At 43.1% G+C, this 26465-nt stretch overlaps 1 protein-coding gene across 7 annotated transcripts in view; it reads right to left on the bottom strand.

Moving 5' to 3' along the window:
* Positions 1-26465, bottom strand: part of ARAF (A-Raf proto-oncogene, serine/threonine kinase) — an 88322-nt gene that overhangs the window by 26270 nt on the left and 35587 nt on the right. For all 7 annotated transcript variants that reach the window (XM_033924093.1, XM_033924074.1, XM_033924131.1 and 4 more), the window contains 5 exons: positions 17825-17928; positions 6393-6495; positions 3482-3639; positions 2573-2662; positions 772-910 (listed from right to left, as the gene is read on the bottom strand). In XM_033924093.1, coding sequence (XP_033779984.1) covers positions 772-910; positions 2573-2662; positions 3482-3639; positions 6393-6495; positions 17825-17928 — 594 coding nt within the window. The remainder of the gene's footprint in view (positions 1-771; positions 911-2572; positions 2663-3481; positions 3640-6392; positions 6496-17824; positions 17929-26465) is intronic.

Raw genomic sequence — 26465 nt, 5'->3', positions numbered from 1 at the left:
GGCCAATGCAGTTAACTTCCTGCCCCCCCACAAGGTCTAGCTGAATATCAGATGGGATGCATATGTTAAATTGGCTCTGGATAGTCAGTGCTGGTAAACAGACATGATCTAGCATTGAATATGCCAAGGGCTAAAAACTGACAAGATAGCTTTTTATCAATAATATTAGTTGAGCTACTAGTAGAGTTGATTGCAGTTTTTGGGAATTGATTTTCATGGGTTTATAGGATTTGATTCATATGTTATATTTAATCTTTATGTTTATGTATTTATGATTACTATGTAACATAGTAAGCCATTTTGATTTTAATTAGAAAGACAGCATACAAATGATTTTAAATAAATATGTCCATATTCAAATACACTTATCTAGATGGCTGGTGCTGTTTTTCAGATATGTGCTGCAGACTGGGATATTCAGGGACACTTTCTGGAAAACGTCTCTGAATGTCCTTACAGACTGCTTCTGTACTATGCAGACAGTGCTGGGCTAGACAGACAGTCCAAGAACATATTTTAATAGCGGCAATATTCAGCCTATCTGAAAACCGTATCTGAATAACTTAGGACAGAAGGCACCTTTTGGATATTCACAGATAGTGATGCTGAATATGAAGATATTTTTTGACCACTGTAACTGGCATTTGAAAATAACACCGACCATGGCAGCTAAATATTGACCTGAAAATAAATATATTTTGTTGCTATGTATGGTTGACTTAGATGGAATTTCTCTGAATGGTCCAAGTGAAGAGGCCCAGGTGCACTCACCTCGATGATGCTGCTGTCCACAGGCCCAGTAGTACTATCAATGTGGACATTGGGTGTAGATGTAGAGCGGTGACGTTGGAGAAGCTGAGTGTTGCTGGGGAAAGAGAAGGCACTAGTACTGAGGTGCTGCATGTGAGAGCTGCAAGGCAAAGGGAATCAACAGTAAGTCAAAGCAAAGACCTTGCATCATTAAAGAGAACCTATTCCTTTGTAAACTAAGCCAGACCTCATCACCTCTCTCTACAATCTAAGACAGGTTCTGTTAACCAGCTCTTTCACTAACATTAAAGTAGATCCCACTCTCTTCCTGCATCCTAAGGAAGAACTAGTCCCTTTACCCTAGTACATGAGACAGTCCCTGACCTTTCTTTCTGTGGGCTCAAGATAAAATTTATTCCTTCCTCCTACAGTCTACAACAAACAAGTAAGATCTGCCTGAGTGAAGTGACTGATGCTGTAGTGGCAATTTTCATACTGCCCATACAGCTGAAAAATCCATGTTTTGTTTGGTTTTTTTAACCTGTGGACTTTGCACCAGTTTTCATAGGGAAAGTACATACAATTCCCCTTTGAAAACTGCTACAAGGAAGATGATTTTATTCATACCTGTTACTATTTCCTTTTTTTCAGTCCTGCTAGACCAGTCTAAACCAACAGGTTCAGGCCTCCTACCAGCAGATGGAGACAGAGATACTGAACTATTCCAGTGAAATAACTGTTACAAGGGCTGGCATAGTGTTGAAGTCTCCAGTATGTCACTGCCAAAGCAGAACCACACAGTGGGAGTGTGTGGCGCAGGGGTTACAGCTACAGCCTCAGCACCCTGAGGCTGTAGGTTCAAATCCCTCACTGCTCCTTGTGACCATATGCAAGTCACTTAATCCCCTCATTGACCCAGGTACACTAGATAGAATTTGAGCCCACTGGGACAGATAGGGAAATATGATAAAGTAACCAAATGTAAAACCACTTAGGATATAAGTGGTATATAAATAAAACCACTGAGCATTTATGATATATACTAATTCTATACAAACTATACACAAATTACCAGGCCAGTGTAGACTACCATATATACTCGAATATAAGATGAGATTTTGGGCCATAAAAATGGTCCAAAAATGGGGGTCTCGTCCTATATTCAGGTCATCACCCGACCTCCTCCCGGACTTGATACAGGCCTCTGATAGGCCGGGACAGAAGGGATCCCTCCCGTCGCAGCCGATACTAACAATTTTTTTTACCCCCTCTGTACCTCTTCTTGCATCCCTGGTGGTCCAGCGGTGTGTGGGCAGGAGCAAACTTTCTGTGCTCCTGCCCTGCACCCCTCCTTCTCGCCCTCCCTTCTCGAGGCCATGGCATCTCAACACTGTCCTCAATAAAGGCCACAGAGAGGAAATGATGGTAGCCCTTTCCATAAATAAAATAGCATTTTACCTATGGAAATTTGTGTTATTGTCCAACCTCTCCACAGGTAAAAGTATCCACACAGTTCAATAATGTGGGCACATTTACTTGCATCTGCAAAGGCATTCCCAAGGGCAGAGAAATGATAGATCACAAGAATTCATACAATTTTGCCCAGAAAAATTGCCCAGAGATGGTAAGTGATACTGAAAGCAAAAGTATCTTTGTAGTTTGGCTTTCATGATGCTTCACAAACCATAGGTTAAAATTCCCCATGGGGTTTGCAGAAGCATGTGGAGACTATTATTGCCTCCATAGTGCCCCAAATGAAACCTTGAGAAAGTCAAGGAGCGGGAGATGGAGTCAGGTATGCTGCTTCTCTATTTGTACACACCTGGCAGGCTGTGGTGTGAGAGGCTCAGGAATTAGGGGAGACGGTTGTTCCTGATATGGAGCGATCTCCTGGAAACTGGAAGTGAAAGACCTGGAAAGAGAAAGCAAATTAAAGGTGCAAGACTATTGCAGGGGTAAAGTGGACTCAGAAGGAGAAGGATAGGCAGAACTGATATCGAGAAAGCAGGGAAAATGGAAGAAAAATTAGAAGAGAGGAAAGCAGAAAAGTCTAAAGAGAATAAAGGATGAAAAGCAGAGGAAAAAAAGAAAGAACAGAAGAGAATCAGAAAGGAGAAGGGTGAGAATAGGTTTCAGTCAGAGAGAAGTGGAATCTTTATACCTCAGATGTCGTAACCCTTTATTTGGCATTGTTGCTCAGAAGCAACATGCTTTCTATGGCTCTTATAGGAGATCTGAATCTCCAAAAGCCTATTACTTGGCAATGTTGCTCTCGTTACATCAAGTTACATAAAGCAGCTGTTTCACCATCTGCCAATTAAAGGGTTATATAAAACAATCAGGTACCAGGCTGGCAAATGCCTTAGGGAAGATGTCCCTTTGGATTTCCAGAAGAGCAAAAGTACTTTTGCCATTGGACTGCCATCATAACAGTACAAAGGAAGAATCCACCCCATATCACCTCTTTCCTCTAAGTATTTTTTTCTCTTTGTCCTAATAGGAATACGTATGTTGGCATTACAAATCCTTTCACTACAACCCCGCTTGCCACAGACACCTTCCTGTGGTAGTACTGGTGACAACTTCCACCACAATGGCAGGGTTCTTGATGGTAACGATGGCTTGTGGATCTTAGCCATGCTTGCCTAGGCAGTGGGGCCTTTGCTGATGCAGTGTTAACTGCACCAATTTCTACCCTCCACACATAATGACATGGTTTGGTAGTACTAACGGTGGCTTGTGGATTTTGGCCATGTCCACGCAGGCTGTGGGCACCTTGCTGCTGCAGTGCTGGTGGAATTTGTAGCCACATGTCTGGCAGCGAAAGCCATGGAAGAGAAATTTAAGGCAGAAGTCACAGAAAGCCAAGTTGAAGTATGTCTTGCGGACCTGAAAAAGAAGTATCAGTTAATGATAGAAGAGGGGAAGGAGGAGGTTTGTGAACCTTTAGCACTATTCCAAATGGACGTGCTACAACAGAACACTAAACGTTTTCCCTGACAGTGTTCTCAAGATAGCCTTAGAAGTCCTGAAGCTGCCATAGAAATTAATTTTTGCTCTGAACATTTCAACAACCTTCCTTTCAAAGGCAGTGAAGTCTAGTGCATTTTTCTAAACTATGTTTCCTAATCTTTAGTAGACCTGTTTCAGAAAGGATTGATACCACTGTGATTCCTTCACAGGATAGTAAAGAATAAGAATGTCAAGCTAGGGTTGCCACTTCATTCCAGATCAACTGAATTATCTGACTGTCCTTATTTTGCTCAGTTGTATGTATGAACTTTTAGTTCTGATTTATTTATGTAAATCAGTGGGGAAAAAAAAAATCAGAACAATAACTCCATGCACACAACGGGACAAAATCAGATGGGATTAGAGCAGGGATTCTTAATCCAAGCCAATTTGGTATTCAAGATTTTATTATTTGAAATATCACTACTACTTATCATTTCTATAGCACTGAAAGGCATATGTAGTGCTGTACATTTAATATTCAATAGATGGTCCATACTCAGAAAAGATTACAATCTAATATGGACAAACAGGACATCTCAGGGTTGGGGAGTTTCTGGCAGAAGGAATAATACAATGGGTATATGTATTTATTATTCACCTAAAACCTAGGCAGCTTATGATAAAACATCCAAAGTCATTCAACAGACATTTACAAATTTAAAAACTTTATATATACTACCCTCATTATAAAGTTCTCTCACGCATATTCATTGTGGATATTTTGAAAAACAGATTGCCTTGGTGTGTCTTGAGGACTAGGTTGAGATCCCCTGAGTGTTTGGTGATGTGCAGTGGCAACTAGTGCTGCCCGATTCAGGAAAAAAAATTTTGATTCGATTCAGCCTATTTAATTGGTTTTTCGATTTGATTCGATTTTCCTGCCCAATTGGGTGTTTTTTTCAAACATCCTGGTGGGTTTATTTTATAGCCTCTTCACCCCCTTTGCCTTCTCCTAACCACACTGGCGCTGTGGTGTAAACAAAATAAACAAACAAAAAAGACTTTTCCTCTCTCTGTTAAATCCTTGCTCACGTTTGCAGTCTAACACCAGCTCTGGCAGGATACACGTTTCAAATCTGACATATTGTAATCACAAAACAGAAAATAAAATTAGTTTTTCTACCTTTTGTTGTCTGATCATTATTCAAATCTTGTTGGTCCCAGGCTCTGGTTGTCTTCCGATAACTTGCTTGCCAGGGTTGCCTTCTTTCATCTTTCTCCGTGTTAACCATCCATCTGCCATCTCCATCCTCCCCTTCCGTTTCCTTTCCCTCCCCCGGAGGTCTGGCATCTTTCTTTTTTTTTCATCTCCATCCACAGATCCACCTTTTCTTAACTACCCTTTCAACCAGCATCTCTCCCTCCTTCCCCACCACCCCAGGATCTACCATCTCTCCCTTTCTTTTCCCAACTTCCCTCCTATCCAGTATCTCTATCCCCCCCTCCACACCATCCCTTGTGTCCAACTTCTCTCCCTTTCTGTTCCTTCCCTCCCTAAATCCCATTGTCCATCATCTCTCTCCCTCTCCTCTATTTTTAGACCCATTATTTCTTCCCCCCCAAAGTCCGGCATATGCACGTCTCTTTGAAACCCCCCTTCCTTCCCTCAGTGTACTTCTACACCAGGGCCCCCCTCCCCTGAAGGTCTGTCCCCTCCGAAGGCCTGCACCCCACCCCTGAGGGCCTGCCCCCCCTTAAAGGCCTGCCCCCTCTTAAAGGCCTTTCCCCCCTTAAAGGCCTGTCCCCTCCCTTAAAGGCTTGTCTCCCCTGAAGGCCTATGCCACCATCCCTGGCCTGTCCCCCCTTTGAAGGTCTGTCCCCCCTTGAAGGCTTGACCCCCCTTGAAGGCCTGCCTGTCCCCCCAGAAGGCCTATGCCACCATCCCTGGCCTGTCCCCCCCTTTGATGGCCTGTCCCACCCTGAAGGACTGCGTACCCCTCCCCACCCCAGGAAGGCCTCCGTGTTCCCCCTGGCCTCCCCACACCGTTTACCTTATAGGTACAGCCTGCAGAGCAGATCGCAGTACTAGCGTCTTTGCAAACTGCTTTGAGCTGTTTCCTCAGCTGCGGTTTCGCCCCTCCTCTGACGTCAGAGGCAGGATCACAGTGGAGGAAACAGCCTTGAAGCAGTTTGCAAAGACGCTAGTACCGTGATCTGCTCTGCAGGCTTCACCTATAAGGTAAATGGTGCAGGGAGGCCAAGGGGGAAGCCGGATGCCAGGATGTGAAATCAGACGCCGGGGGGTGGGGAGAACCGGACGCTGGGGGGGAAAGCCGATAGCAGCACTTCCCAACTGACCCTCCCTCCTCGACCTCTAAAGCAGGTGTGGCAGCAGCCAGCCAGTAAGAGCAGCACTGCCACTCCTGCTTTAGGGGATGAGGGTCTGAATCGGGAAGCCAATTTTTTTGTGTTTTAAATCAATTCGAATCGATTCACCCGAAGTGAATCGGTGAACCGATTCAAATCATGAACTGGGCAGCACTAGTGGCAACCCTATAAAAAAATCTACTAGGTATGTGCTGACTCTCTAACCTGGAAGAAGAGGAGTCTAAAGCAGGAATGATGTCATAAGTATTCAGCTCAGCACAAAGGTTAGGAAGCAGAAGACTATGGTTCTTGAGACTTACAAAGTTATGCATGGAGAGTGGGACATCTTCCAACACATCCACCATTAGCTCTTCCCCTACCAAGGGGCTAATGTCCGTTTCCCAGTCTGTCAAAGCCTTGCGACTGTGGGAAGAATACAGCAAGTATTAGTTTAGGACAATTTCAGAATTAACCAGCTTCAATGTGAATTTTAAGGTGGTGAACCAGGCTTAAAAAAATACAAAGTACAAATCATTCAACAATAAAACAATCACTCGAGTCCCTCCTTCCCTTAATTAATTTAAGTCCAAAAAGTTATGTTTCCAACTTTTGGAAGCTTATACAGCAGGTCTCTGATTGGAAATCTAATTGTACCAAATTCCAAAGTTTTGTTTTAGATTTAAAGAATTCTGTATTAAGGAAATTTTGTGGGACTGTTGGTTGAGGGGCGTGGCTTAGCGCGCACACAAAATGGTCGTGTGATCGCAGCGCTCCTCTTACCTGGGCAACTGTTGAATAAATAAAGATTTCCTTTTAAACTGTTTTCGGCTGAAAACATCAGAGAGGACAGCGGGAGCATGGCGAGCACCCGACAGAGTAAGAGTGAAACCGGAGGGGCTGTGAAAAGGCAGAAGCAGGATCAAATTACCCCGAGTAAGGTTCCGCTTCCTGCTGATGTATCAGAGGAGTTAAGCAAAGCTGAAGTTATGGGGGAACTGAGGCAAATCAAACAAATGCTGACAGAGACTGTGAGTAATATGGCAGAACTAAAGGAAGAAATCCTGAATATACACAGACAAATGGAAGTAGCTAATAAAAGAACAACAGAGTTAGAAGTTAAAATGGAGAGCTTAGAATGTGAAGGAAAAAGATGCAAAAATGACAGTTTGGAAATAATTCAATTGAAAAGTCAGCTGGAAGATTACGAAAACCGTGGAAGAAGAAAGAATATAAAACTTTTTGGAATACAGGAAAATTTGGAAGGGAAAAATGCAATACAGTTTTTAGAAAATTTAATTCCTAGATTATTGCAGTTGGATTTCAAACAGCCTTTGGAAATAGAACGGGCACACAGGATTCCAATAAAGAGTCTGGAAAATCAAGGGAGACCAAGACCATTAATATTCAAGATGTTAAGATACCAGCAAGCAATAGAAATTTTAAATGCTGCCAAAAAAGATAAAAACTTAAACTATAAAGGATCCAAAATATGGTTTTTACCAGACTTTGCTAAAAATACAGCAAATATTAGGAAGAAATTCCTTGATCTGAGATCTCAATTAAAGGAAAAAGGATATAAGTATAGGTTATATTACCCAGCAAAAATGAGGGTATCTTGTGGGGATAAATCTTTGTATTTTGTTGATCCGGAAAAACTAAAGACCTTTCTTTCAAAATCAGAACCTATGTCATTTTAGCACAATGGGTGTTGAAATGAAGGGATAAATACTAAGACTGGATTGGTGGATATTGAACAAAAAATTAAATATAAAGAACTATGGGACTTTTGTTTGTTGGAAAAAGAAGAATATGCAACAAAGAACAGGAAATAAAAATGAACAAGTGAAAAAGAAAATAAAAGAATGTAAAAAAGAAAGTAGAAAGAAGGATAGACTGGAAAGACATTAAAGTGAAGTTATTAGACTGAACTTTTAGGAGACTGAAAGATGGATGGTTGGAGTAAAGAATGAACAAGAAGGATTAGAGGACTGGACAAATTAACACAAAAGGAAAAGTGAAGACTGAATAGGAAAATAAATAGATGTGAAGAAGAAGAAAGCAGGACTGATAGACTAAAAGAATATTATAAAAAAAAAAAAAAATGAATGACAATTGGCAGTCAAAAGTCTTTAAGAGTGGATGGATGGAGATAAGAAATAAATATGAAAGTTCAGTTTATTTAATAAGTCAGAAAAGGAGAAAGTAAAGAATGAAAGGACAATAAGGAAAAGATTGCAGAATGGACTAATGATAGAAAGGACAAGTTATATGATATTTAAATGCAAGTAAAGGAAAGGAAAATGAATAATATAAAAGAAAGATACATAAGAATTTATTGGTAGCTGAAGGAATGTAAAGATTGATGTTGTGATAATATAGTTTTAAAAAGATTGGATTTAATTTGGAGAAGAGGAAATATAAAAAGGAGGGAAAAAAATTATTTTGAAAATGAAATACAAATGTTTAAATACAAATAGGAGATAAAAACTTATAAAATTGAAATTTTTTTTAACAGAAATATATGAAGAGATGGATATTTGTTGTTGGATATTTAAAGGAGGATAGGAGAAGATGGATTAGATAATATAAGATATAGGAAAATGATACTTTTTATTAAATATATGACTATGATAGAATTTTCTTGAATGAAATAAAATGTTGGGGGAATGAATTAGAGATTGGTGAAATGATAAAAATGCATTAATGGAATGTTAGGAAATAAATATGGTTATGTGACTAAAGGTTAAATAATAGATAGAGATTAATTACTTTAAAATGGAAAAAGAAGAGAGATATAATTAGATATATTGTGGAGAGGTAGTGAGTTTGTCTCAATAAAGGATAAAGGGGTTATTAATAAATATTGGTTGCCTGGGGGGGAGGGGGAAGTTGGGATTACTGTCCAATGTGTGTCCTTAAGCAGTCATTATATTGGGGGGGGAGGGGTGGGAAGAAGGTGGGTATTAAAGATATTACTAGGATGATTAAGGAAAAGATTAATAAGGGATTGGGTAATTTGGAGGTAAGAATGTGTGCCATGGGGAGAAGTTTTTTAGATCTTAGTTATGGAAGAAGGGAAGAGGAAGATTATGATAAGGAGTATAAAATATATTATGTCTTTTAAGATATTTTCTATTAATGTCAATGGCTTGAATCATGTAATCAAAAGGAAAAAGGTATTATCATTTTTAAAGAAGCAAAACGCGGATGTTTATTATCTGCAGGAGACCCATCTTAATATAAAGGAATCACAGAAACTAACGGGTGGGTGGGTGAAAGAATGTTTTTTTGCTCCAGCAGAGGGTAAAAAAGCAGGAGTAGCAGTTCTTATAAATAAAAAGTGTATGGCCAATTTTAAGATAGTAAATTCGGACCCACATGGAAGATGGCTACATGTTGATATAAGTATGGGAAATAATGCCCTGACATTGTTCAATATATATGCCCCTAATTCGAATCAATCAGAATTCTTTAAAAAATTGCAGAGTATGTTGTTACCACTGGCTGCTTCTAATTTAATGGTGGCTGGAGATTTTAATGCTGTAATGGATCCATTAATGGATAAAAAAACAGGTAAAAGTATAAAATCTTTAGGTTTAGATAATTTGGTTCAATCATGTGATTTGAAGGATATATGGCGTATTCTTCATTTTAATGATCAGGAATTTTCATTTTGTTCACAGGTTCATAAATCATTTTCAAGAATAGATTATATTTTTATTTCATCACATAAGGTGCAGCAAGTGATTAATGCTTCCATTGATCCCATTATCATTTCGGATCATGCGGGAGTATGGATAGATTTACAATTAGATCAATTAGAAAATAGAAGACCTCTTTGGAGATTTGATAATGCATTGCTTGTGGATGAAAAATTTTTGGAAAATTTTAAAACACAAATTAGTGATTTCTTTCAAATTAATTTAGTGGAAGATACATCTATTGAAAATGTATGGGACACTTTTAAAGCGACTATGAGAGGTCATTATATCATATTCGGCTTTTGTTAGGAAACAGATTAAAAAACAGTATATAGAGTTAGAAAAAGAAATTAAAATACTAGAAACTAAATTGGTAAGCAAATGGGAACATGATGTATTACAAGCTCTTTTGAAAGCAAAAGGTAAATATAACGAATTAGCTTCAAAAATGATAAGAAGAGACTTGTTTTCCAAACAGACAATGTATTATGGAAATTCTAATAAGGCGGGAAGATTATTGGCAAATTATCTTAAAGCAAAAAAAAGAAGAACTAACATTAATGGGATAAAAGATGATAATGGTATAATAACCAATCAAACGGATATAATTTTAAAGCAATTTCTAAAATTTTATAAGGACCTGTATTCTTCCGAGCCTTATTTGGAGAGGCAAAAAGATGGTAAAAATTTTTTAGATTTAATTATTGGACCTAAGGTTCCTGATCATATAAAACGGAGTTTAGATGAACCTATATCATTAAAAGAATTAGAAACAGCGTTGAGATCTCTTAGAGTTGGATCCGCTCCAGGTGGTGACGGTTATACAGTAGAATTTTATAAAACATTTCAAAATGTCCTTTCCCCATATTTACTAAATTTATATCAGACACAATTTATAAAAGGTGATATTAAAGGTACTATGGCTGAATCAATAGTAATTGTTTTGCCTAAGCCAAATAAAGATCCTACTTTGGTTTCAAACTACAGGCCTATATATCTTTAATAAATGTGGATAATAAACTTTTGGCGAAAATTTTGGCTTTGAGATTAGCCAAAGCTCTCCCACATATTATAGACACGCATCAGACGGGTTTCGTTGCTAAAAGACATTCCTCTAATAACTCTAGATTATTGTTTCATATGTTAAATTTATAAAAAAAAAATGGATGAACCGGCTTTTACAGTTTCCTTGGATGCAGAAAAAGCGTTTGATAGGGTAGAATGGAATTTTATGTATCAGGCTTTAGAATGGTTTGGTATAGGTTCTGGATTTATACAAATGGTAAAAACATTGTATAGCTTCCCGATTGCAAGATTAAATATTAATAATATGATATCTGATGGTTTTCAATTGCAGAGGGGAGTTAGACAAGGTTGTCCTTTATCTCCTTTGTTATTTGATGTTGTATTAGAACCCTTATTGTTAGCAATACAGCAAGCAAGGGGGATACAGGATATTCCATATTCTGATATGGAATATAAAATTTCGGCTTATGCGGATGATATTTTACTTTATTTGAGGAATCCAGAGTCTACCTTATCTTGTCTATTGGAATTAATTGATATGTTTGGCAAATTTTCAGGTTATAAAATTAATTGGAGTAAGTCTGAACTTATACCTTTAAATGTTCATTGTGTAAAAGGATTATTTGACGCTTTTCCGTTCATATGGAAAGAAGAAGGATTTAAATATCTTGGCATTCAAGTTAAAAATACAATTGAAGATAAAGTAAAAGAAAATGAAAAATTTGTATTGAAAAGAGTTACAGAGTTATGTGAGCAATGGAATCCGTTACATCTTTCTTGGTGGGGGAGAGTTCAAACTATTAAAATGATGATCTTGCCTGTAGTTTGCTACCAAATGAGTATGATACCTATTTATTTTCAGGGATCCTTTTATAAAAAGCTTAATAGCATTTTAACAAAATTTCTTTGGCTTGGTAAAACGCATAGAATAGCTTTGGTATCTTTGCAAAAATCAATTAAGGAGGGAGGGGTAAATTTTCCAAATTTTTATAGGTACCATCAAGCCTATATTTTACGTCAGGGTATGTATTGGATCCTCCCAGAACTGATAGATAATGCACCGGATTGGTTATATTTGGAATGGCGCCTTATGTTTCCCCTAAATTTAGTTCATCTTCCAAGTATCAACATGCCTAGAAGATACAGAGAAAATAAGATATTAATGGATACTTGGAAAACGTTGAGGTTTATTAGTAAATTAACACCTGTCCCAATAAACAAGTCAACTAATCAGTCTTTATGGATAAACTCCAAGATTAAAATTGGCGGAGCTCAAATCCTTTGGAAGGACTGGATTATTGCAGGCATTAGATCTCTGAATGATGTTATTTCGGAAGGTAAACTGCTGGAATTTTCACAATTGCAACATAGATTTGGTCTTAGTAAAAAACAAAGTTTTAAATGGTTGCAATTGAAGCAGGCCATTCAGGTTGGGTTCCCTGAATGGAAAACATTGAATAATCAATATAGTTTAGAGTTCTTATGCTTCCAAGCAGACTTCCTAGGGCATCAAGCCGCATTGTGGTATAAATTAATATCTGGATATTTGAATAAAAAACCAAAAAATGGTCTAAGAGACATTTGGAGCATTGAGATTAAGCATCAAATTACTGCATCTCAATGGCCACTAATTTGGTCTTGGAGAATGAGATGTACAGTGTCAGCATCTATGAGACAAACTTGGTTCTTTTTATTACATAGAGCTTTTTGGACCCCTACACGTTTGCAAAAATTAGATAGTTCTAAGTCCAATAAATGCTGGCACTGTAATCTGGGACGTTGGATCATTTACTATATCATTGTCCCTACATTAAAAGTTTTTGGAATGCAATTTGGCCACAAATTAATAAATTGATGGAAAATCATGTAGCAATATCATATGATACAGTGTTATTTGGAATGATGATGAGAAAAAAAAGTCAAATTTCACCAGAAAATAACAAGCTTTTACTAGTCATGACAGGGGTTGCCAATCAGCATATAACCAATAACTGGAAGAATCATAGTAACCTTAATTATACATTTTGGTGGAATACAATTTGTCATATATTCAAAATGGAAAGAGTAACAGCAATACAAAGAGGGACATATCCTAAATTTATAAAAATATGGGGGCCATTGACAAAGTATTGTACTGAATGAATAGTAGGATTTATCTTCTTCTTTATCTTGTCTTCTTTATGGCACACATGGAGGGGGGGTAGTGAAAATAATTTTACATAACATGTTATAATATGGTATACAATATGTATAAGGTGATTGGAAAGTACTTGAAGGGTGGGGGGTGGGAGAGGGGATAAAAAAAATTTGTTCAGAATATTATGTAATAGATATAAAAGTGATATTGTGTATTCATTAGTTGAAACTCAATATTTTGTACACTTCATGTAAAATATGAAAATGAATAAAGAATTATAAAAAAAAAAAAAAAAGGAAATTTTGTGGGGAAGATTGACTTATTTGTTTACTCATGGCAGCCAATTAACTAGTGGCTCTGCACGGGCAGAAGCGAAGGAAGGTCACTCCTGCCGCAATTCACCACTGGACCACCAGGGATACAAAAGGTACACGGGGGAGGAGGGAGGGAGATAAAAATAGTTAGAATTGGCTGGGACAGGAGGCAGTAGGGATCCCTGCTGTCCCGGCCACAACTGGACCACCAGGTCTTATGGCAGAGGCCTACAAACAGGTTGAAGACAGAGGCAGGTCAGCACTGACCCAAATATAAATACAGACCCCCATTTTTTTGGACTAAAAATCTCAGTTTATATTCAAGCATATTTTGGATTCATTGCTATCAAAGGAAGCCCAGATAAATAATCTGACCAAGAAATATTTTCTTTAACCTTAAACATATTTGACTGTACATTGCTATTTTTATAAAGATCACTTTGCTTTGTCAGTTCAGAGTTTGATCTTGTCTTGGGTCCAGTACTGTAATTCTATATATACTGAAATTTCTGTTAAACTTTGCAAGAAAGTTTAACTTTTGCAAAATACAGCAGACAGGTTGATTTTTAAAAAGATATGACATGGTCACTCCATTATTATTACACTGGCTTTCTGTCCAAGCTCGCATACCGTATTTTTCGCTCCATAAGACGCACCTGACCATAAGACGCACCCTAGATTTAGAGGAGGAAAAACCAAGAAAAAAATATTCTGAACCAAATTATGCCTCTGAACCCAGCCCTCTAGAAAAATAGTCAAATATACTGAAGCAGACAGATTTTGATCATAAAATTGAAATCCTACCTTTGTTGTCTGGTGATTTTTGGTTGAAAAAGAAAGTTCTTTCTTTCCTTCCTTACTTCTTCAGGTCCAACAATTGTCTCTTTCTATTCCCTCCCTCCCTTCCCGAGTTCTTGCCCCTTCCCCCCTTTCCCCTCACTGCTTTCCAACGTTTGTCCTTCCTCCCTCCCGCACAAAAGCCTGACAGCCTGCCTTCCTCCCTGGCACGCAGATTCCTCCTCCCTGGTCCACCACTCTCCCACTGCTGCCACAACTCCACAAAGCCTGCCTTCTTTCCTGCCACGCCGATTCTTTCTCTCTGGTCCACCAACAGGCACTGCCACCGCTGCAGAACGACTCCTCCGAGCTCCATCAATCCTCCCTCTCCTGGAACCAGACTTTTTAGCAGGTGTCATAAGGAGCACAAAAAACCTCTTCACCAAACCCTAATAAACCCCAACCTACCAATACCCCACTACTCCAAATAACCAGAGGCTCACCTCCCAGGCCGTGCCCCACCAGTGCCACTAGCACACCCACACCAAGCTACACCCCACCCCTCCCCACTGAACACACACACCCCTGAAATTGCCAAAGGAACGATCCTCAAAGCCCCATCGCAGGAACTGCAACACTGCCATCTCAGGAGCCCAAAGAAAAGCTGGCTTCTCTGACTAAAACGAGGCTCCTGCACTCCTGGACTGCAGCGCAAACTTGATGCTGCTGCCGACACGGCAGCGGGTGACTCCTGCTCCCAACTCCTGCTGCCAACACTGCAAGGGCTGACTCCTGCTGCCGATATGGGAAAGGCTGACTCCTGCTGCCGACTCCTGCTGCTGACACAGAAAAGGCCGACTCCTGCTGCCGCAACTCCACGAAGGGCCGACAGCGTGCAATCGGGTCCACAAGTCTCGCCTCAATGTCAATTCTTTCTTTCCTGTGGCAGCGAGCAAGTAAGAGGGCGGCAGGGGGTGGCGCCGAGCAGCAACAGAACACAGGGGGTGGGTGGACATGTATTCACTCTATAAGACGCACCGATTTTCCACCCCCTTTTTGGGGGTGGAAAAAGTGCATCTTATGGAGCAAAAAATACGGTAATTTTTTAGCTGGCCTGCTTTGCTTCTTTACAGGGTTTAGTTCCCATCTACATCAACCTCCAATTGTAGTTTTTGTATATCAGCTCAACTCTGGGTAACTTTTCCCTTGACTAAGGTTATATGTTTTAAGAAAGTCTGGTATAGCTCTTTTTTCTTTCCAGCAGCTCAAGTTTGGAATTGGTTACTTCTATCTATTAAGCAGCAGCTTATTTTTTGTTTTGGAAACATTTAAAAACACTTCTGTTTTTAAATATTTAGGTCAGGAAAATTGCTAATTCTGTTGGGTTTTGTTAAATGATTTTTTCTTTTAAAACAATTTTTAATTCCTAGTTTATATCTGGTTAATCTTACGTAAACCGTTTTGACCTATAATAGGGATAAGATTAGTACCTAGGGCAGTACCCCTTCTCCCTTCCATCCTCCCTCTTCTCCCTGTCCAGCAATACCCTTCTCCCTTCCATCCTCCCCCTTCCCAGCAATACTCCTTCTCCCTTGTCCAGCAGTACTTCTCCTGTCTCTAGCGGCAGCTGTGTGACCAAGTTAAAAGCACACAGTGAGCTGCCGCTAGGATTAATTTAGATACGGTTTCATCCAGGAGCCTTGGGGCCTTTGCTAGGTACTGCCTGTAGATATGCAGCGCCACTCTGGCCCTACTGGATGTGCCTCTTGCAGCGAGAGGCAAGTCAGCTAGTCGGCGCTTCTCTTCCTCCACAGTGTGCCGTGGCACACTAGAAAATCTCAGGAGGCACACTAGTGTGCTACAGCACACAGTTTGCAATACACTGGACTAAGCTGACCACAGTTACCTTTAAACATTATGATATTCTTGGGACTGTTAAGGGATTCCCTTGTCTCTACAACTCTACACATGGTGCACCAATCATGAATGGTTTGGCTTGAAGAGGGATTTAAAATCCAGACACAGGCTTGGCAAAGCTGTTTATTATATATCTTTTCCATAGACCTCTTAGTAATAGCAGTTCAGATTCCTGACCCAGGAGGAATAATATCTGCAGGCACTATTATAATGACGGCATGCGCAGGTATTGCTTATTTCAAGCTTCATTTTTTATTTAGGTATTTATATACTGCCTATCAAGGTTATCTAGGCGGTTTACAATCAGGCACTCAAAACGTTTTCCCTATCTGTCCTGATGGACTCACAATCTATCTAACATACATGTCTGAGAGATCCCTGTGGCAGATGGTAGAAAAGTCTGAGAAGGTATTAAACTCTAAAATGAACAAAGTAAAATCTAAGCCCTAATGAAACCTGTTTCTCACTTATCCCACTCTGTGTTAGGAGTCTCCTTGGTGGAGAGGGCCTTGTTGAAACATACTGGGAAGCAAATGGGGAACAGAGGATGTACCGATGGAAAAACATGAACCATCCACTTTGTATTAAAGTTTGCATTGCTAAGACTTTTCCTTCACCTCTATTGGTGGGCTATAGCCCTTTTCTGCCGTCTTTTCTATGTTTCTATGTATTGAAGTTGTGTATTCCTATTACCGTATATACTCAAATATAAGTCATTCCAAATATAAGTCAAGACCCCAATCCCCCCCCCCCCCAAAAGGAGCAAAAATGGTTGACTCGAATATAAGATGGGGGTTTAATATTCAAGTGCCATGCCCTGCTAGGATCTGCACTCAGTGTCCCCCCCTGCCAGGTTCTGCACTCAGCCCCACTCAGCTGCTAGGTTGTGCACCCATCCCCCTTCCCTCCCTGCTCTACCAGCTCTGAACTCAGCCTCCTTCCTGCCAGGCCCTGAACCCAGCCTCCCCTCACTCCCACCCAGGCTCTGAACCCTGTCCCACCTTCCTTCCCTGTACCCTCTTCCTCCTCTAGTTTTCTAGTGGTAGGCCAGGACAGGAGGGATCCCTCCCGTCTCCTGTCCCGGCAGATACTAATAATTATCCCCCCTCTTCCCTCCGTCGTGTACCTTTTCCCTGGTGGTCCAACAGTGTATTCCGCCCTGAACCACTCCTGACGATCTCGCGGCCAGCAGCGCACCCGGGCTAGCACGCAGGAGCGAGCTTTTCGAGCTCCCACCCAGTCCGGCGCCGCTCCCTGAATGGCTGTTGCGAGAGCTGCAAATTTGTGTAGTTCTTTACCAGGGACACTCTTCTTTCATTTGTTTACACATATTTGACAATAATGAAGAGCAAAATTATGTGAAATGGTAGTGACAACCAAGTTGGTTTAGACCAGGGGTAGGGAACTCCAGTCCTCGAGAGCCGTATTCCAGTCGGGTTTTCAGGATTTCCCCAATGAATATGCATTGAAAGCATTGCATGCAAATAGATCTCATGCATATTCATTGGGGAAATCCTGAAAACCCGACTGGAATACTGCTCTCGAAGACCGGAGTTCCCTACCCCTGGTTTAGACTCTCATTTGTCTCAGCCTAGTGCCTGGTGAGCACTTTTATTCATTGATACCTCCTCCTTCATATATCACAATTTTTTGGAGAGCTGTTTTCCCTGGCATTGTTCTGGCATTTTACCTCACTTACTGCATCACACGATCCCCCTTAATATTTTGTTGTTTACAAATAAAAGTTATTCTGGAATTCCAGTACTGAAACCCTCCCCCAAAGTACACTGCTCTGTTAACATACCTGAACCTGCCCCGCAGCATCTCCTAATATTCCAGAGTAAGCTAGAGGTACTGTAAAATTATCAGTGTCTTCTTACCCTTCAATCAACCGGTATACTGCACAGCAGCCTTGATTCAGTCCTCGCACTTTCAATGCTTTGTCCAAAGAATCATAGACAGTCATCCCAGCCCGGACATTGACCTGCAAGAGGCAAAGAGAATTAACTTTTGTGTGGGAGGGGAGGAGAATCCCAGAATGGCTATTTCTCCTCAGAGTCCAGAGATATGTATCAAAGTTTTACAGTTACTGAGTAGTGAGAGGGCAATTCTATAACAGTGTGCCTATATTTAGATATCTAGCCTGTAAAGCAGTGGTTCCCAACCCTGTCCTGGAGGACCATTAGCCAGTCGGTTTTTCAGGATAGCCTTAATGAATATCCATGAGAAAGATTTGCATATAATTAAGGTACAGGCATGCAAAAATCTGCCCCATGCATATTCATTAGGGCCGCCGTGTGAGCGGACTGCTGGGCACGATGGACCACTGGTCTGACCCAACAGTGGCAATTCTTATGTTGGGGATCACTGGTATAAAAGGAAAGTAGATGCCTACTTTCCTTTATAAAATACTAGTATAACTGATAAAATGCATGCCTATAATTTAGGTGCAAGTATTTAAGCCAGCACTTATTTAATTTTTCTATACCATTCTCACAAAGGAGCTCAGAATGGTTTACATGAATTTATTCAGGTACTCAAGCATTTTTCCCTATCTGCCCTGGTGGGCTCACAATCTATCTAATGTACCTGGAGCAATAGGGGGATTAAGTGACTTGCCCAGGGTCACAAGGAACAGTGTAGGTTTGAACCCACAACCTCAGGGTGCTGAGGCTGTAGCCTTAACTACTACACCACATTCTCCCCTGCAGCTAACTACTTCCAAAACAAAATCAAGAGTGTACAAGCAGAAATCAATAGAGTATCAAGTACTATACAACCAAAGATTCAAGCTGATCTTGCAACCGCTGATCCCTACATCCAATCTGGAACACCTTCAAACCTCTCTCCCCTGAAGAGTTCTCCCTCAACTATACAAGTTATCTACTAAAAGCAGCATACTCAACATATGCTTGTCTCACTTATACATCCACATCCCACACAAACTTATTCACTGGCTAACTTTGATGATCAACAACCTCCTACAGAAAGGCCAACTCCCCACCCAAATGGATCATATCGCTCTCACGTCCATCCCAAAAAAACCCAAGGTGACCTATCCACACCCTCAAACTTCAGACCCATAGCTAGAACTACTCAAAACACCGGTCAGTAAACAACTCACGAACTACCTAGAGGAATTCTCCTGCCTACAATCCTCCCAGTATGGCTTCAGACCCAAACACAGCATAGAAACACTACTGCTCACACTAATCACTAGAAACAAGCAGATGCTCAGCAAGGGACACCAAGTCATCCACCTACAGTTTTGACATATCGGTTGCATTTGACTCCATTGACCCTCAGCTCAAACTGAATAAACTTAGTGAGCTAGGTCTAACTGAAACCGTCCTCAACAGGTTCAATGTAGGGGGTGTGTAACTGGCACCAGTTATCCTGTGATGTCACTACTGGTTAGTTGAAGCCCCCTTGTGACCAAGTATTCACATGAGCTTCTGCTGTTACAGGTTGCACTGAGCACTACTGCCTATGGACAAAGCATACTGGCATCCCAGGAAGATGCTTTTCTTGCCTGCTCCTTCCAACAGCAGTGACTCTGTCCCTCTTATTCCCCAATGTTACTGCCTATTGGAACAAACGTCCCTGTGAAATATGCCTTATTGGAGCCTATCTTCATTTCATGAGCTGGTTTAAGGCATGGTGGTTTCTATATGTTTTGGAATAAAACACTTGGTGAGTTTTACATAGAATTTGGAGCTCAGACTTGAGACATCCAGGACATACTCCGTTCCAGTAGTAATTTAGAAAAGGCTGTGCAGGAATGAATGCACATGTGTGCAGCAAGAGCAGTCATTTTAGACACATAGAAAAATGAAGGCCCATCTAGTCTTCCTAATCATGCCATCTACTACTATCCCTTCCTCTCCCTTAGAGATCCAATGTACACAACCCTGGCATTTATGTGGAAATAGCATTGGTTCCATGTGTAGCTGATCCATTTACAAAGCTGCATGTAAGTGCTCTCAAAAAGTAGTGAGTCTGCAATATTCTTTTCATTTTAGAGACAGAAATTTAAGGAGAATAACCATTTTAATCCCTTGTGTAAAGCCCTGACTGAAACAAGCCCTTTTAAAAAAATGTATACATGCATCCAAGTTGGAAGGAATTTTGTTCATACACCTTTACTCCTTTTATAAAATGGGGAATGCACCAAAGGTCCTGTGACATATTTAGGTGGTGTGGACACCTGTGTGCAGATAATGGCTTTCTGAAATTGCCACCTACAAATGTATAGGGCAGAGGTTCCCAAACAAATCAGGTTTTCAAGATTTCCACAACTGCAACTCCTTTTTAATTTTTGTTTGACTACTTTACTAGCTCACTGACTGGCCTTTCTTACTTTTTCCATCCACTCCAGGACCTCTCTCTGTTATTTTCGATATCTCATCTCTCCTTGTTAACTTAAACTGGTTTTCATTTAAATTCTGTTGCCAATTGAAGATCATCCAGGTTTCGGCTTCTTTTAATCTATCCAATCTGTTTATTCATTTCCTCAGTAGATACCTCTGCTTCTCTCAGGGACTTTGCTATATGTCACGTGCATTAAGCAGGCTTCTGCTTAGCATTAGGACACCTCTTTCTTTGTACCTCATTAATGGAATAAGCGCTCTTTTCACAATCGGTAAAACTCCAGGCTGATTGTGTTCAAAACCACCTCAAAATCCCCACTTTTGTGCTCATTTCTAGTTAATTTCTATTGATCATCTATTTATGTAGCTCTCAATGCCTTTCAAGACAAGCAGTTAAGGACATATGATAAATGCAGAAAGAAAAAAAAAAAATCAAAGCAAGAGAAAGAAGGATCACAGAGTAGAAAATTAGGTTCTTACCTTTGTCAATCTTCTTTCTGTTAAGTCCACTCTGGATTCTGTATGATAGGTGTTTTACCTCAACCTACGATCTTGGTCTAGCAGAAAGCCACACACTTTTTTCCTCTGCTCCTCCCACATGGCTGAGGAACACAGAGCCCCCTGCAGTTACATCCAAAAGAAACTGAATAGCACTGGAACAAAGCATACATAAAAAGGGGGTATGCCCTACAATAGCATTCCATTCTGCTCTGCAGTATATAAGAAAACAATTAAAAAGGCAACATGAAAAAAAAAGGCAATAACATGGTAGTAAAGCACAGTTACTTACCGTAACAGGTGTTATCCAGGGACAGCAGGCAGATATTCTTTACGCATGGGTGACGTCACCGACGGAGCCCACGGTACGGACCTTTTTACTAGAAAGTTCTAGTTGGCCGCACCGCGCGTGCGCGAGTGCCTTCCCGCCCGACGGAGGAGTGCGTGGTCCCCAGTTAGTATAAGCCAGCTAAGAAGCCAACCCGGGGAGGAGGGTGGGACGTAAGAATATCTGCCTGCTGTCCCTGGATAACACCTGTTACGGTAAGTAACTGTGCTTTATCCCAGGACAAGCAGGCAGCATATTCTTTACGCATGGGTGACCTCCAAGCTAACAAAGAGGAAAGAGGGAGGAGGGATGGTTGGCCATTATGAAAATAAATTCTGAAGTACAGATTGGCCGAAGTGCCCATCCCGTCTGGAGAAAGCATCCAGACAGTAGTGAGTAGTGAATGTGTGAACTGAGGACCAGGTGGCCGCCTTGCAGATTTCCTCAATGGGTGTGGAACGGAGGAAAGCAACAGAAGCGGCCATAGCTCTTACCCTGTGGGCCGTGACAGCACCGTCTAGTGACAGACCGGCCCGAGCGTAACAGAACGCGATGCAAGCTGCAAGCCAGTTGGATAGCGTCCGTTTAGAGACCGGTCGACCCAAACGATTCGGGTCGAAGGTCAGGAAGAGCTGAGGGGACAAGCGGTGAGCCCTTGTGCGATCGAGATAGTAAGCCAGGGCACGCTTGCAGTCAAGACTGTGCAATGCCTGTTCTCCGGGATGTGAATGAGGCTTCGGGAAGAACACAGGCAAAACAATGGACTGGTTGAGGTGAAAGGCTGAGACCACCTTTGGAAGGAACTTAGGATGGGTGCGTAGAACCACCTTGTCATGGTGAAAAATAGTGAACGGTGGATCGGCAACCAGTGCGTGAAGCTCACTAACCCTCCTGGCAGAGGTGATGGCAATGAGGAAAAGAACCTTCCATGTCAGAAATTTGAGCGAAGTTGTGGCAAGTGGCTCAAAGGGAGGTTTCATGAGGGCAGACAAAACCACATTCAGGTCCCAGACGACCGGAGGAGGCTTCAGAGGTGGTTTGATGTTGAAGAGGCCCCTCATGAATCGGGAAACCAGAGGGTGAGCCGTGAGAGGTTTTCCTAGGACAGGCTCATGGAATGCCGTGATGGCACTGAGATGGACTCTGATTGAGGTAGACTTGAGGCCTGCGTTGGACAGGGAGAGTAAGTAGTCCAGAACAGTTTCCACCGCTAAAGAGGTGGGATTGTGATGATGACGGAGGCACCAAGAGGAGAACCTGGTCCACTTCTGATGGTAACATTGGAGGGTGGCCGGTTTCCTGGAGGCGTCCAAAATGAGACGGACAGGCTGAGACAGATTTCCTGAAGAGGTCAGCCCGAGAGAAACCAAGCTGTCAGGTGGAGGGAAGACAGATTGGGATGTAGTAGAGACTGATGTTGCTGTGTAAGTAGAGTAGGAAACACAGGCAGAGGAATGGGCTCCCTGGAGCTGAGTTGAAGTAGAAGGGAGAACCAGTGTTGACGAGGCCACCGGGGAGCTATGAGGATCATGGTGGCTCCGTCCCTGCGGAGTTTGGATAAAGTCCGCAACATCAGAGGTAGAGGAGGAAAGGCATAGAGGAACCGATCCGTCCAGTCGAGAAGGAATGCATCCGGGGCCAGACGATGAGGAGAGAAGAGTCTGGAGCAGAACTGGGGCAGCTGATGGTTGTGAGGAGCTGCGAATAGGTCCATCTGCGGAGTGCCCCAGCGAGCAAAGATGGAGTGGAGCGTGGGAGGATCCAAAGTCCACTCGTGAGGTTGAAGGATGCGGCTGAGATTGTCGGCCAGGGAGCTCTGTTCGCCCTGGATGTAGACAGCCTTGAGGAAGAGACTGCGGGCCGTGGCCCAGGTCCAAATGCGAAGAGCCTCCTGACAAAGGAGGCGAGATCCGGTGCCGCCCTGTTTGTTGATGTAGTACATGGCAACTTGGTTGTCCGTGCACAGAAGCAGAACCTGAGGGCAAAGAAGGTGCTGGAAGGCCTTGAGAGCATAGAACATGGCTCGTAGTTCCAGGAAATTGATGTGATGGAGACGCTCCTGCGGGGTCCAAAGACCTTGGGTGCGTAGGTCTCCCAGGTGAGCTCCCCATGCATAAGGGGAGGCATCCGTGGTGATGATCATGGAATGCGGGGGCAGATGAAAAAGAAGGCCCCTGGAAAGATTTGAGGAGTCCAACCACCATTGTAGAGATCGCTGAAGAGACGATGTCACAGAGATGGGATGAGAAAGAAGATTCGAGGTCTGTGACCACTGGTTGGCCAGAGTCCATTGAGGTGTTCTGAGGTGGAGTCGTGCCAGGGGAAGCACATGTACCGTCGAGGCCATGTGGCCCAGGAGGACCATCATTTGTCTGGCAGAAATGGAGTGATGAAGGAGCACCTGACGGCACAGGCGTAGCAGAGTTCGCTGACGATCGGAGGGGAGAAACGCCCTCATTAGTGTGGTGTCGAGAACCGCTCCGATGAACTGAAGTCGCTGTGTGGGAAGCAGATGCGACTTGGGGTAGTTGATCTCGAACCCCAGAAGATGGAGGAGAGAGATGGTATGATGAGTGGCTTGTAGCACAAGTGGAGACGTAGGAGCTTTCACTAACCAATCGTCCAAGTAGGGAAACACCTGGAGGTTGTGAGACCTGAGGAAGGCCGCCGCCACAATGAGGCATTTGGTGAACACTCTGGGAGATGATGCCAGGCCAAAAGGTAGCACCTTGTACTGATAATGGCGATGGTGCACTTGGAATCGTAGGTAGCGACGTGAGGATGGATTGATTGGGATGTGAGTGTAGGCCTCCTTGAGGTCCAGGGAACATAGCCAGTCGTTCCGAGAGAGATGAGGGTACAGCGTGGCAAGGGAGAGCATTCTGAACTTCTCCTTGACGAGACACTTGTTGAGGTCCCGGAGGTCGAGAATGGGACGTAGGTCTCCTGTCTTTTTTGGAACTAGAAAGTAACGGGAGTAGAATCCCCGGCCCCTTTGTTCCAGAGGTACTTCTTCGATGGCATTGAGTAGAAGGAGGGATTGGACCTCCCTCAGGAGGAGGGGGGTTTGAGTCGAAAGAGAAGCAGACTCTACGGGAGGATTGTCTGGTGGAAGAGTCTGGAAGTTGAGAGAGTAGCCGTGGCGGATGATGTTTAGGACCCACTGGTCCGATGTGATGACCTCCCAACGGCTGATGAAGATGTGGAGTCTGCCTCCGATCGGCTGAGGAAGAGGCAATGAGGGTGGAAGACTGGCTAAGCCCTGGAGAGAGGAGTCAAAAGGGCTGAGATGGTTTGGCAGGAGGAAGAGCCTTGGCCGGTTGATTAGACTGGGCACGAGCCTGGGTGTGCTGGTGTTGGCGGGCCCGCCTAGGTTGCTGTGGAGGTGGATTGAGCGGCCTAGCGGAGAACCTGCGTTGATAGGAGGTTTGTGGCCTGTAAGGACGAGCAGGTGGAGCCTTTTTCTTAGGTTTTATGAGAGTGTCCCATCTGGTCTCGTGGGCAGAGAGTTTTTGCGTGGTAGTATCCAGGGACTCTCCGAATAATTCATCACCAAGACATGGGGCGTTGGCTAATCGGTCTGGATGGTTGACGTCCAGATCAGAGACCCTGAGCCAGGCCAGGCGGCGCATGGCCACGGCTATGGCAGATGCACGGGAGGTGAGCTCAAAAGAGTCATAGATAGAGCGCACCATAAATTTTCTTAGTTGAAGCAGGCTAGAGACGTGCTGTTGGAAAAGTGGAACCTTATGCTCTGGCATGTACTTTTGCATGGCGGAGAGTTGCATTACCAGATGTTTGAGGTAGAATGAAAAATGGAACGAGTAGTTGTTTGCCCTGTTGGCAAGCATGGCATTCTGATAGAGCCGCTTGCCAAACTTGTCCATAGTTTTGCCCTCTCTGCCAGGAGGGGTGGAGGCATAGACACTGGAGCCCTGAGTCTTTTTTAAAGTGGACTCCACCAGGAGAGACTCATGAGGGAGTTGGGGTTTATCAAATCCTGGGATTGGGATAACCCTATAGAGGCTGTCCAATTTACGGGGGGGCCCCAGGAACAGTCAGCGGGTTCTCCCAATTTTTATAAAAAGTTTCCCGTAAGATATCATGCACGGGCAACTTTAGGAACTCTTTGGGAGGTTGATCGAAATCTAATGCCTCCAGGAAAGCTTGTGACTTCTTAGAGTCAGATTCCAGTGGCAAAGACAAAGCACCCGACAATTCCCTGAGGAATTTAGAGAAGGAAGATTGTTCAGGTTTAGATGCGGTATCGGGTGCCGAAGGCTCTTCGTCCGACGACGATGCATCCTCCTCGGTACCGGTAGGGGATTGTTCCCATAGGTCCGGGTCTCTGACATCGGTATGTGCGTGTCGAGAGACTGGAGTGGAAGGCTCGGCATGGTGAGTTTTAGACAAAGACTTGCCTGAGCGTACCGAGACGTTACCGGGTGATGTAGACCTGTGTCTGTCTTGGTCCTGAGAAGTAGGGTGCTGGTCAGAGTCGTGGGGAGACCGGTGCCCTGCCCGGTCCCGAGGAGGATCGGTCGTCGTCAAGGCTATAGCCTCGGCATGGGAATGGAGATGCGGTGCCGAGAGAATAGGCATGGAGGAGTCCATAGGCACCGAGGGAGTGGATACCGGTTGGACGGTATGGGGCTCGGGCCGGTCTGGTACCGAGAGCAGCGGTGCCAAGATAGAGGGTAAGAGCTGCTTAAGTTGCTTGTGGAGTTGTTCCTGCAACTTGTCCTGGAGGATGGCCGCAATGCGGTCATCCAGGGGAGGCACCGGAACCACTTTTTTCTTCTTTGGTTCCATGGGTGCCGCTCTACACTCCGGCGATGAGGGGGCCGATGACGAGGCACTCACCGAAATCGGAGTGGAGCGTTTTTTGGCTCGGCGTGGAGCCGAAAGGACTGGTGTCGTCCCCGAAGTGGGAGGGCGCTCAAGGGTGGAAGGCTTCTTAGCCGGCTTACCTGGCGCCGGGGGCGCCGATGTCGACTCAGGCGGTGTCGAAGTGGTCGGTGTCGATTTCGACGGTGCCGCAGATGAAGAGGTCGAATCCATAGTCGGGCCGGTGCCGAAAAGTAGATTTTGTTGGATTTGACGATTCTTCAAAGTGCGTTTTTTAAGAGTGGCACAGCGGGTGCAGGAATCCGCCCGATGATCCGGTCCCAAGCACTGTAAGCACCAGTTGTGTGGGTCAGTGAGGGAGATCGGGCGTGCACACCGCTGGCACTTCTTAAAACCGGGCTGCGGGGGCATGAATGGGAACACGGCCTCCGCAAAATCAAACCCCGAGGCCTGGATCGTGCTAACAGGCCCCGCCGG

The sequence above is a fragment of the Geotrypetes seraphini genome, chromosome 1, assembly GCF_902459505.1.
Source record: "Geotrypetes seraphini chromosome 1, aGeoSer1.1, whole genome shotgun sequence".
Taxonomy (NCBI): Eukaryota; Metazoa; Chordata; class Amphibia; order Gymnophiona; family Dermophiidae; genus Geotrypetes; species Geotrypetes seraphini.
Note: the sequence above shows the minus strand (reverse complement) of the source record. Positions and strands in the feature narration are given on the sequence as shown.